Genomic DNA, 13,452 nt, shown 5'->3' with positions numbered 1-13,452 from the left:
ACAGGAACTTAAGTCTTTTACATACCATACAAATCTTTGGCATACCTTCGTTATCCAATTTAAACCATCTAATGTTCAAAAACATCCAAAAATCACTGGACTGAAAGGGGAAGTTTCACTCATAAAGATGGGTTCAGCCAATCAAGGATGTGTCTGTGACTTTGTAGGATTGTTAATAATGTTTTAATGTTTTGGGGTATTTTTCTCCTTGAAAAATAGTTTCTTCGCCATACCCATATGTCATGGTTTCTCACTGTGAGGTAGCTTGTGGTATTAACATTATGGCTGATAAAGCTCAATAGTGCTGCTCCTATTTTTACAGTTGTACTGGTCCCAGAAGAGAAATTCACCATTCAAATCCCTCATAGACTTTGCTTAAAATCGTTAATACAATGCGTGACTATAAAACAATTGATTTGGCCTTAAAAACAGCATTTGAAAAAAAAGAGAAAAAGGCAGAGGTACAAGACTGTGAACATATTCCTTTATATGGAGGAAGAACTACATATCCCACAATCCATTGGGATTCATTTTATTCACAGTTGGTGAAAGCTTTTCCAGTTTTCAAACCATATATGTACCTCTTTTCTACACTTCGTTTTTACTGTAGTGTTTACAATTGAACTGATGTTGGAATATATTTTAAATTGCATATTGATAACTTCATACTGGGGTGACATGCAAGGTTGCTATAGTTAACTAAAACTAACTAAACAACTAAAACTCAAATTCAAAAATCATTTTAGTTTACTGAAACTAGATAAAAACCAAGCTTCACCAAAAAAAAAAAAAAAAAAAAAAATCTAACAAAAACTGTATAGTGTGCTTACAAAACTAAAATAAAATCTGATTGGTTAAGACTTCACACAGTGGTAGTTTTATGCCTGGAGATGTATTCAAACATCATGATTAAATAAATAAATGATAAGTGAAGAGTAGCCTGTTAAAATTGGTTTTTAAAAATGTCTGACGCTCACTTAGTGCTGACATACAGTGCTTAACAAATTTATTAGACCACCACCCAAAGTAAGGTTTATGCCACAGCTGCCCTCAATTAACAGCATTGGTAAAAACTGGTAAACCAAAATTATTTTTTATGTTTCTGCAATGGTTAATACACCAAAATGTAGAAGCTCTTTAACCAGAAAGATATTTTTAATGCTAAAATATAATTATTATTGTTATCCAGGAATTTTCAAAGATACTGATTTACAAAAAAACTGAAAAAATAGTAAATAGTTATTTCTTGATTAATATGTCAAATTATAGTTATTTACTTGCATTCCTAAAGAGAAAAATGAGTTTTAGTGGTTGAATGTCATGCTTGATTATTGATTCTGACTTCTCAGAGAAGCCCAGTGAGCCAGCTCAAATTTGGGTATAAAAAGGTGAATTCAGTTTGAAATTCCTCATTCCTGTTCAAAATGGTAAAAACGTGGCGAGCTGACTGAAAATGAAAGAGTCCGTATTAAAGCACTTCATGATGCTGGATGGTCTTTGAGACAGGTGGTCTAATAAATTTGTTAAGCACTGTATAAAAAACTAAAACTAAGACTAATACTAATAAAAACTCAACTAAAACGAAGAATTTTTGCAAAATAAAAACTAAACTAAACTAACAAACCAGCAGTTTAAACTAATAAAAAGTAAACTGAGATCGAACACAGAAAGTGGAAACATTTAAAAATAGAAACTTATGAAAAATCCCAAACTATTATAACCTTGGTGGCATGTATTATCGTAAAGTTGACAGCCTTCATTCATGGGCTCGGCAGATATTTCCATGATGACTGGAGATCCCACCAATCAGAGACATTGTTGTGGCACTCAAGGATTGTGGGTATTGTAGTACTCCTGAATGACAGTGCGAATAAACTACATTTTTCCCATAAACGAGGTTGATATCTTGTGGAAAGTCTAATTTAGACACCTCTAAAAATAAAAATGCTATGGAGAAAATGAATGGGAATTTTACTTCCAGAACCACGTTGTGGAACTCTGTAATAAAAAAAACCTAAAAAGCAGCATAGTCTCAATGATGTTGTGGCTGATGAGGGACAGTAGGCTGGAGGGAGTGGGCGTGTCTTATCCCTCTCTCTCCAAGCCTGATGTCATAAAGACTTCAAAGATATGATGCCATAAAAGACTGTCTATTATTTTAGAATTCAATGGTAAATGAACCTCAGCTGAAATTTTGGGCTGTAGTTATCCTACATTTTGATTTGTGCTTTTAAGGACTGAGTTTTCTGGTCTGAACTACATTATCAGTAATGATAATGGCGTCAGCACCAAATGAGTTTTTACCTATTGTCATATCAGATATCTGCAAAAATCCAACATTGTCTATCCCTTTTTCATTTCACCTCATTATCCACTGTTAGAGCTAAATTTCTGGAGGATGGCTAAAGAAAAGATTCACAAACACCTCACACATAAAGCCACCATGTTTTGGGGCAGCTCCGCCATTTTTACACGTCCATTAGTTGTTTTTTTTTTTCAGAGCTGCATATTTTCTCCTGATTACGGAGAACAGCCTCCTGTTCAGAAGGAGCCGTACATGAGGAGCGCTGTACATGTGGTTGCTATTTGGGAGGAATGGTGCAGCATGAGGCGGAGGGGAGAGGGGAGTCAAGAGGTCTGCTGCTGAGACGCAGTCAATCGGGTCTATGAATATTCCCTATAAGTGTGTGTTTGTTTGACAGGGAGAGTGTATTTTTGTGTTGGAGTGCAGGGTCAGGAAAGAGCGGCGGGCCAAAGGGTGAAGGTCAGAATGCTTAAGGGGAAGGCGATCAGATCTGCGGTGTGAGCCGGTGAAACCGTGAAAGGTCACGGTGTGTTTGAGTCCCACAGGGGTAACGGGACAAAAAAAACGTGTGTGAGAAAGCAGCTGAGGAAGAAAAAGGGTTGTTAGCTGAACAGTAGGTGATGCTGGATCACTGTGAGAGGCAACAGCAAGGTTAGGCCGAGTGGGATTGAGTCAAACATGCTGGTTTAAATGCTGTTATCACCATATCTGCTCTGAGAGTGCTGACGCAGATCAAATTCTGCCTTTAAAGAAATCGTTCTGCCAATCTAAACACAACTACTACACAATCCCACGTGTAATACTCATCTAACATTACATGACTGACTCTGGAGGAAGGATAAAAAATACATAACATCAGTTTTTCTATTAAAGGCAAGTCACAAGCAGAATGTCATTATTGTTGTAACGTACTGAGGAGACTTACATAGGTAGGGTCTTAGTGACTTACACATGAAGGGCTTGACACTGCTGTGGATGTGCTTATGCTGCTTGAGGCCCGAAGACGTGGCGAACGTCTTTCCGCAGTCAGAGCAGGCGTGGGCCCGTGCCCCGACGTGCTGCGAGCGGATGTGCCTCTGCAGGTTACTGGGGTCTGTGAACACCTGCTGGGGGAAGCAAGCGTACAAACACAAGAGGGAGTTACCATCTGCTTCTTTCGCACAAAATACTATCAGCAAAGGCGGGCCCCCAGGATACTACACCGATGATTGTAATGTGCTTTTGTGACCACAAGATGGCAGACAAAGTGTCCACAAATGAGGCTAACAGTTCTAGGTTAAGCCAAATTAGGAGTAAGGTGCAGGGGACCCAAAATTCTCTGTTGTATTTATTCTGTAAATTCGAGTCTGTAGATGTTTTTCTTTTTATTGCAACATAAGATGGAACTAACTAGAACCGTCACTTTTGAAATCAATAAGACAAACCTAGAAATATTCAGATACCACTTCTTGGTGCTTTTTTTCCTTTCATACTGAACTGTGATGCAAAAACGGAGGTATAGACCAAACCCTGACCTCTGTGAACCGTAACACCCCAGCCTAGTAGCCGGCCTAACTAATTCAACATCCCCTCCAAACTTCATCACTTTACCTTTGAGCAGTTTTCACATTCGTAGTGCTTGCCGCTGTCATGTGACATCTGATGTCGGATCAGGTTGGATTTCCAGTTAAAAGCCTTGGGACACTGGTCACACTTGTATTCCCTCTCCTCTGAGTGAGACAGCGTGTGGGCCTCGAGACTGCAGGACACACAACGAGACGTTAAAGGTCTAGGTGGACCTGCATGCTGCATCATCAGAACATTTCTAGATCCCTACATTTTACCACAGGTTAACTGGATTGAAGGTGATCAAAATCATGAAGACTTAGTCCTGCAGACCTCCTACTACACGTCTAGACAGAAGAAGGGAGACAAGGGTCTAGAGCAGTGGTAATTTTGTCGACTAAATCTTTGACTAAAAATGTTCGTCGACAACCTTTTGTTCCATGACAAAAACTGGACTAAGAATAACAAAAATAGATCTGCGATGACAGAACTGACAAAAACTAAGTTTAGTTTTCATCAAGATGACTAAAACTAGACTAAAATGTAATGTAGTTTTTGTCAGACATTCAAAACCTGTGATATTTCTCTACTGTGGGTAAATCTGTCAAAATACAATGCACCTGTATCTATTCTGCCTCTCAGCTGTAGAAAGCAGGGACCCCAAGTTTGGTAGAGTGCAGAGAACACACTACCATGGCTTGGTACCAGATTTAGGCAAGAAAATAAGTGCTTGGACTAAAAGTAAATGCTAAAATATAAGGAGTTTTTATGGACTCAAACTAGACTAAAATGTTTTTGAGTTTTCATCCACGAAAACTAGACTAAAACTAAAGAGGGTAGAAATGACTAAAATGTTACTAAAACTTAAAGGCATTAAATTTAAAGACTAAGACTGAGACTAAAATTAAACATGGCTGCCAAAATGAACACTGATCTAGAGGAGACTGGTATTGAGCTAAGAAGCTTACTGAGCCTCTTTAACAGCTTTTCTCCCTCCCTGCTTTTGATTAAATGCAAGAAATTAACCCTCGTGGGCTACTGGTTAGATTAAAATCATAACTGCGGGTCTAAACTGGCTTGAATGCAAAAAAGCAAGAATGCAATGTTTTAGAAACTTTAAAGGATGCCAGAGCACAGAATGTTGGTGAAGTTAGGGATGTTTGGGCCTTTTCCCTCCATTTTTGTGAAATAGTAGGCCATAGGAAGCAATTTTTTTTTTTCCAAAAGTTGCCAACAAAGGATAATTAACATAAAGGAAAAGCTGTTGGTATTTACAGTCATGTGCATAAGTTTTAGGCATGTAAGGCACTAAAGGTTCATCACCAGGGCTAATGTGCCACAGCCCAGGGCTGGGGGGGAAGAGTCAAGCTCAACACATGTTAGCATTTGGGTGTTGTTGAGCAGCCAAGGTCAACCTCAATGGCATTTCTTTTGTCAGGGCCTTTTCACCCCTGGTGGTATGCCTGGAGACCACCGGAGGTTTTTGGTCCCTTAGGACATCTACGGCACAATCAGGGGCTTATGGCGACCCCACTTCCCGCCTGGACAGCACCCTAGGCCATGTTTACTTGCCCCATCCATCCCTTAGGTGTGGACTCTGTAATTTTTTCAACAGATTATTTTCCCATGCTCCTTGCAAGGACATCCAGAGCAAGACTGGGGTTGTGTCAATCCTCCTTTCCACCCAATGGTGCCCTCAGGAGGGCTTACTGGCCACTGCACACCTTCTTCTCAGTCATTTTATGGCCCAAACATGCCTAAGAGTCCTGCACAGTACTGTATATGTTTGAGACTGAGTAATGATTTGTCATTCACAAACAAGCCGGTTCTATGAGCCGGCTATTGAATATGAATGATGGGAGCTGGCTCCTGCTGAGAGCCAGATTCCTTTCTTCAATTTTTGTCATTTAATCTACATTCAAAAAGACAAGCTGCTACCAAATGAAGAGCCAAAAGACTGGCTCTTATGACTGTGCTGAGCCAAATGATCCAGATCTCTAGAAGGAGATTGATTTCCTATCACAGTGAGTGAGACTGGACAGACATCAGTTGTGAAAAGATCAGGGTTTACTGTGATGAACTGGACTGAACCAAACCAGCAGTTAGGTGGACATGAACCATATATGAGTCTTGTCTGAGTCCTCCCCTCAAGACTTAACACTTTTAAATCATGCTTTCCACCATTTCTCTGTGCATTTTTTTCTGTCTGAATGTGTTCAAAGTAGCTCAGGATAGTTTTTTGTGATTTGGCAGAGCTGTAAGCTTGCAGTAAACATTTTGACGTAAGTCATTTTCAAATAGTGTATTAACATTTCTTTAACATCAGTCGGCATCACACATCCACTATTTACCTTTGGACATCAGGGAAGACTTGGTCACACTCCTTACACTCGTGTAGACCATGTGACAGGTGGAGGGGTCTCAAGTCTTGAGGTTCCTGAGCCTTCAGGTCAACATCTCCTCCTAGAAACCACAAATAAAGCAAATCAAGAAGATTTTAAATGCAACCTGACCTGGGGATCAGTTAAAAATGTAATGTTCCTTGAGTTTAAATGATAATTGAATGTTGGATTTATGTTTCAAAACCTAAATATTGTCCAGAAGTTAACTTCTAATAGACTTCTTTAGAAGTCATGTTGGCTTCTAAAGAACAAAAACTTTTAAAAGATGAAGCCTTTTCACAAAAATAAAAACTAAACTAGCAAACCAGGGGGAAAAATTAAAAAAAATTAATTAAAGGCAAAGTATAATTGAAAACAAAAAATAAAAAAGAAATCAAAAATAACCCTTTAACTCCCACATGTAGCTAAGGCTTGGATGTAAGAGTCAAAGTCAGACCTGGGTTCAGGAAAGAGGACGGGGGCATCCCACACGGCTGCTTCTGGTGGTCCAGCAGCTGATTACGGGACTCAAAGTGCTGGTCACAATCCTCGCAGCGGTACTGCCTCTCCTCTGCAAAGACAGAAACACCAGCATTTTAAACTTCTGGGTGCTTTATTCGATATTATAAGCTGTATCAAATGTGGATGATTGAACGTGTGCCTTCATGCTGCCGACCGTGAATATCAGGAGCCATGGTATCACATGAATACTCTTCAGCCTTCATGAACAGCAGCAGCTCCTCGCCGGGTAAAATCTCTCTGGTGACTTTGTAGAAGATCTGCAAAACACCGGGGGAACCAGATGTCAGTAAAACATTCAAACAAAACTTTACGGAAAAACATTTCTGCTGACGTACAGATGTGATAGCTGTTTTTTTGTTTTTTAGCATTCTCCACTGAAGTTGAATAGTTCTGAATTTCAGTAAAGAATAGGCTCCTGACTGTTGAACAGCCATTAAAGTAACTCTTAGTAACTACAAGTGACTGGTGAGCTGGATCATGTTTTTCTACTTTCAAACTGTGATTGGGAAACCGCTGGTTTCTTGATTTTCAGTGGTGTGTAAACGCACTGACCATGAAATGGCAGTAGCATACATTTCATTCATTCAGCTTCATCTTAGGTATGTACTGATGAATAAACAGGGATGTAAACATCATGATCAGTTCAGTTATTTAATGAAGAATCAGCAGAGAGACCCTGGGATTGTGGAGCTTCCCATGGACACACAATAGCCTTTCTCTGTGAAACAATCAGACATGGCGTTATTTTTGGCACGCGTCGGAGGGTTAACATATTACCTTCCTCTGCCGCATCGACATGACAATGACCATGTGGGAATTTATTAGAAATGCAAAAGGGAGGAAGGGGTGAGGGTTGTGGGAAGGAAAGGGTCACAGGTACACAGCTCATGGACAGAATTCCAAGGCTCCACGGAGACGTTTGATAAATATCTTTGTTTTAAAAGACATCGTGATGTCTACTACGCCGTAATTGTTCGTGTCATTGTTCAGACTTCTGGGAAATGATATGATACTAAAAACGACAGTTGTTGTGACTCACAGGAAGCTCCTTCACTGAGAGTCATTAGGGAGAGAGTCCATTCAAAAAGTCCCCAGCTCCTTAGACTGGCTATGCACTAGTTGATTTAGTCTGACTTTGGCCCTGGCTTCTCACATCCAAATACCAAACTGTAAATATTGGCTTATTGGTCTAAGACTGGGCTGCCTCTGGTGGAATGACTTTCTGATACCACTGAGAGCTATGATTAAGAGCGAGCCGACTGGGAAATATCATTAACACATATTCTTTTTACCCTTTTTTCCACAACTGTAATGGCTGGAGTGTTTTATACCATAACAGAGCATAATAGCTTTCCCGTGCTCCAGCCCAAGCACGCTTGCATCTATATACATTTTGATACACTAGGTGGCGCTATGCACAAAGTTGGTTTGCAAATCTGAGGAAGAGAAACCATTGCAACCACATGTATCAATACATAACAGGAGAAGTTTCAAACAGAATTTCTGAACAGGTTAAGCATCAGGACTCACCACCACATCCTAAATAATAAAGCCTCCAATTTCTGAATCAAAACTCATTGGTTTTTTTATGTAAAATGGGGCAATTTTGATTAGAAATGGAATAAGACGTGACACAACAAAGAAATGGAGAATTGTCCTTCAGGCATCCATCTGTTGCCCAGTGAAAATGGCTTGATGATCCAGGGATTTTGGGGCCCCAGCTGCTAAAAACAAGTTGTTCAGAACCACCTTTATAACTCACTGACCAGGACCCCGTACTCGAGCATGGTTGTGTTCACATCCCACAAACTGTACTCACATGAGACATGACCAAGACCACCTCCTCAAGCATACTCAAGCATGGTACCTAATCAAATGGAACTGGACTTTTGGGTTAAGTGTGTTTAGAGCTGGATCCAGGCCCCTAATTAACCTTACAAAGCAGATGGATTCGCCCGTTCCTGTTTCCAAAGTTCCCCCCTGAACCGTTTGGGCCTGGTTAGAAAGTGACAGGACCAATCAGTGTCGAGGTGCAGTACTTTCGGGTGTGGCAGAGTCGTGACGTAAGCAAGCAGCAACAAGAGGTCGGTGCAATTATGGCAGAAGACATTAGCGTGGATGCTGCTAAAGCGCCAGTTTATCAGAACTTGACGACATTTCTTGGTCAAAAGAAGAACAAAGAACAGCATTGGGTTGTTTCCTTTTCAAAAACGACAAAAGTCGAGTACTGACATGTCTATAGTCGCCATGGTTGGCGTTATGCAGTTCTCTATGGAGTTTAGTTCTTGGTAAGAGCGCAGCTCGACAGCGGCTATGTCACATGTTTTGTTGCTCTGACTGGCCCGTAAATGTGTGACAGACAGAACGTTCATCCAATCACCCTCTGAGTTTTTTTTTTAAAGGCTCTGCCCTTTTATATGAGAGGTGGATAGCTGGATGGATGAATGAATGGTTGGTAGACTGGATGGATAAATGGATTGATTGTTGGATAGATGGATGGGAGGTTGAATAAATGGATGGATACATGGAAAAATGGATGGATTGATGGATGGTCTGATAGATGAAAGGATAGTTGAAAGGATGCATGGTTAGATGCTTGGATTGATATTATAGATGGTTGGATGGATAAATGGATGGATGGATCTCTAAATATCAACACAAATGCAGTTCAATTTATTGACCAGTTAACTGGACATTGAATAAAAGATAGCCTATAGAAAAGTATCAAGCATAATCAAGATAATTTATTTTCATTTATGGCCCTCCACTCTGATTATGAATCATATAGTTATATGTTTGAGTTGAAAAATTTCTGTTTAAATCAATGAACCAGATGTTCAGATCTTCTAAGATCAGGTTGATTACTTGTTTTCATGAATGGCATAGGGGTGCTTCACTTTTAATGATGTCTATGCAAGGAATTGTGGGTCATATTTTCTCCTCTGTCTGCTAATTTTCTCTGTCTGCTAACAGAGAAAATTTAGGAAGCATTGAAGCTCTATTCTTTATTCTACAAGGAATTAATTTGGTTCTTATTATGGATGACACTAAAGGGTCGTTTTACTCAGTTAGGAATCTTCCAGAACAAAGCGGACTATTCCAGCACATCCCAGAGTTCAAACAGGTAGAAGGTAACTTCCTTAGCTTTTAAACTTTTTTATTCATGTTAATTACTCACTGATTTCTGAGAAGAGTTTGCATCTTTTTTCTGTCTTGTTTTTTACTTGAGGAGAATTTGAGCCTAGATCAGCAGCAGCGGTGCAGCCCCCCCGCCATTTTAATGAAAGAACAAAGAGAATGGAACTGTGAGGATCCCACCAGGAGTTTTAATCCCCGACATGCCCTGCTTTAACCTCTGTCTACACCACAACTACACACGTTCAATGAGCTCCACTCAGCATAGATGCAAACGTACACAGACGGATGCTCTTTCCTGTGTCCGTCACCTCGGCCAGGCCACAAAAATATTGTGATTTAGAAACAATCAGACGGAGGTTCAAACAGACATGAGAGTCTGTGGGGAATCCGCTCTGAGAGACTGATACTGAGGCCCTTTAGATGGCTACCAGGGCGCGGACGGAGGCCTCCAGACACAAAAGTTAAAGGACACTGTAGAAACCCCTTTGTCCATAAATCCAGGAGTACGAGTTTATAGTGAAGTTTTATTAGAACGTCATTTTAGTGCTGAGGAAACAGGATGGCGGACAGTCAGGTGAGGCCTTCTAACCATCAGTGAGGACCAACTTTACTCTGCCAGATCTTTGACCCTGATCAGTGAGCATCTCTGCAGCCATATTCTTCTGTTATCTAAGCCTTAGAAAAGGTGTTTGAGAGGGAAAGCATAAATGTAGCACAAGCCTTGCCTTGCATTATTTTACCATTAGACATATTGGTAGCCAATCACCTGGGCACTTGTGCACTGAGGGGCCTCAAGGCACAGGGATAGGTGTGTATCAAATGTGAGGAATACATCAGAGGCAGTGGATGGAATGTTTCATAGACTTTAAAGAAATCATCAAATGTAGAGGACGGAATTTTTCATAGACTTTAAAGAAATCATCAAATGTAGAGGACGGAATTTTTCATAGACTTTAAAGAAACCATCAAAGGTACAGGATGGAATGTTTCATAGACTTTAAACAAATCATCAAAGGCAAAAGACTGAATGTTTCATAGACTTTCAAGAGATTATCAAAGGCAAAAGATTGAATGTTTCATAGATTTTAAAGAGATCATAAAAGGCAGAAGACGGAATGTTTCACAGATTTTAAAGAGATCATCAAAGGCAGAGGATGGAATGTTTCACAGATTTTAAAGAGATCATCAAAGGCAGAGGATGGAATGTTTCACAGACTTCAAAGAAATCATCAAAGTCAGAGGAAGGAATGTTTCATATACTTTAAAGAGATCATCAAAGGTAGAGGACAGAATGTTTCAAAGACTTATAGAAATCATCAAAGGCAGAGGATGGAATTTTGCTGAAGCTGGGGATGTTGGTGCCTTTTTACCTTCATTTTTGCCTAATAGGCCATGGAAATAGGGTAAGATTCTTGGTAAATATGTGTTTTCATGATGATAGAGATAAAGTCCACTTAAGTCAGTAATAATTCATCCCTTTTAAGTTCTGATGGTCTCCTGTAAGCTAAAAAAAAGTGTTGGCTATTTGGGAATTTAGACTACTATTTAGTTTTGGTACCTAAAAGAAATTCTTCTAATAAATGGACATATTTGGCTTCTCGTGGGACCTCCAAATTACTAGAACCGGCCCTGCACATGCAACTAGAGAGGAATTCCCCCAGCAGCTCCACCTCTTCCCCCACAGGGCTGCACAGATAGACAGGGAAAACACAGAAATGAAGAGACTCACTAATAAAAGCGGCTTGATTGGTCAGCTGGAGCACAACACAGACACATTAACAAACACAGCAGTGGCTTAAAATAACAAGTTAGTCTGTAGATAAGATAAACAGAGGTGTCTGAGTTCACTCGGAGAACGCTGGCTGTATTTCGAGACATAAAAGAATCAAAGGATGAATTAAATGTAGAGGAAATCTTGGCTTTAAAGTCCATGATCATCTAATTAATCATGTTCAACCTTAATATTTAATGTATAACGTCTCTGTGGACATTTATGGAGTCTCTCTGGAGCTCTCCCTCTCTGCCAAAGGTCCCTGCCGTGAAAGGATAAGAGCCTATAATCGGGCTATGTCGTTACCTTGACACCACTGGTCATTAGCATTGTAAACACAGTCACATTTTCCCCCGTCACACCCCGCTGGCCAACTCCCCACTCACACAGAGCTCATTGGACAGGTATGTCTTTGGCTCAGGATGCCTGGCTGCAGTGCACTCTCCATCTACTCCTACAGCAAGAACTTCACATGCAGAGTTGTTGAAGCAACAAAAACTAATAGTTCATATTCAAATAAATGTTACAGCACTGCCAAGAAGGCTTATCAAACAACACCTCGAAATAATATCTCCAGCCAAGGAAACCACAAAGAATTGTCAAGTGTAAGATGAAATGCTTGTGCTGAGTCAGCAGCCGCATGGTTATGGTGTGCATCAGGGTCATGCAACGTCAAAATCCTGACTTTAAACTCGCTCAGCTGTTCTCCAGGAGATGTTTGCTTTGATCTCACTGAGAGAGTCCCAACATTCTGTCACACACACATGTATCATTTCAGTCGACTTCCAAGAAAATCTGATGAAATTTCCTGTTCTCAAACCATCCTCCTCTCATTCAGGTCGCTTCTGCGTGTTTGTGAAACTGGCATTCTGATTTTTCTCTGTAAAAAACTGGATTCATTTTATAAGGAACCAACCAATAGGAACCCGATAGGGGTTCGACCAATCATATTAGGTCTGCCCATTGTTGCTATGCTGTTCTCTAGGAGACATTTGCTTTGATCTCACTAAGAGAGTTCCAATATTCTAAGACTGTCATGCTGCAGATGGTAGATCTCAGACGGCCACTCAATTTTTCTTTCTAATTTAACTTTATTTATTCTGGCAGTTATATTCATTAAAATATCCACACTGCAAACATTACAGACTAAGCAATATTTCATAAATAAAATGGAAAAAAGGGCCTGAGGTCTAATCCAGGATTAAATTTTGTAAAGTCCAGTTTTAGAAGTTATTACTCAAGCTAAAGCTAAAGCTAACATAGCTTTTCTAGCTTCATAATTAATGTTACTAAATAAGCCAATGTAGCTAAGTTAGCCTTAGCAGTGTGAGCTTTAGCAAAATCAGCTACAGCTAGCATAGCTTTGCTAGCTACATAATTCAAGTTACTAAATAAGTCAATGTAGCTAAGTTAGCTTTAGCAGTGTGAGCTTTAGCAAAATCAGCTACAGCTAACAAAGCTTTGCTAGCTACATAATTAAAGTTACTAAATAAGCCAATGTAGCTAAGTTAGCCTCAGCGGCATGAGTGTTAGCAAAATCATCTTAAGCTAACAAAGCTATGTAGATAGGGTGCCTAGCTGGATTACATAGCTTCCTTGTGAGTTTAGCTTGATTACGCTAGCTATCCGGTTATGTTAGCTACGTAGCTTAAGCAAACAACAGAGCTATGCATGCTATGCGTGCTGTGTCAGACTGCTTTCATAAGGACGAGCTTTTTCCTGGAAGCTGACTGTTTACTTGGCTTTATTACATGTTTTGTAATCTTTAGGTGTCATAACTGTTACTTTAA

General features: G+C 40.0%; 1 protein-coding gene across 13 annotated transcripts in view; it reads right to left on the bottom strand.

Annotated features, from left to right (window-relative positions):
• Positions 1–13,452, bottom strand: part of mecom (MDS1 and EVI1 complex locus) — a 354,218-nt gene that overhangs the window by 35,623 nt on the left and 305,143 nt on the right. For 5 of the 13 annotated variants that reach the window (XM_041803375.1, XM_041803393.1, XM_041803329.1 and 2 more), the window contains 5 exons: positions 6,908–7,010; positions 6,689–6,802; positions 6,202–6,313; positions 3,896–4,043; positions 3,231–3,411 (listed from right to left, as the gene is read on the bottom strand). In XM_041803375.1, the coding sequence (XP_041659309.1) occupies positions 3,231–3,411; positions 3,896–4,043; positions 6,202–6,313; positions 6,689–6,802; positions 6,908–7,010 (658 nt within the window). The remainder of the gene's footprint in view (positions 1–3,230; positions 3,412–3,895; positions 4,044–6,201; positions 6,314–6,688; positions 6,803–6,907; positions 7,011–13,452) is intronic. The other 8 variants (XM_041803398.1, XM_041803407.1, XM_041803357.1 and 5 more) reach the window with 3 other exon arrangements.

Source organism: Cheilinus undulatus, linkage group 2 (assembly GCF_018320785.1).
Source record: "Cheilinus undulatus linkage group 2, ASM1832078v1, whole genome shotgun sequence".
NCBI lineage: Eukaryota > Metazoa > Chordata > Actinopteri > Labriformes > Labridae > Cheilinus > Cheilinus undulatus.
This window is presented reverse-complemented; position numbering and strand designations above follow the sequence as displayed.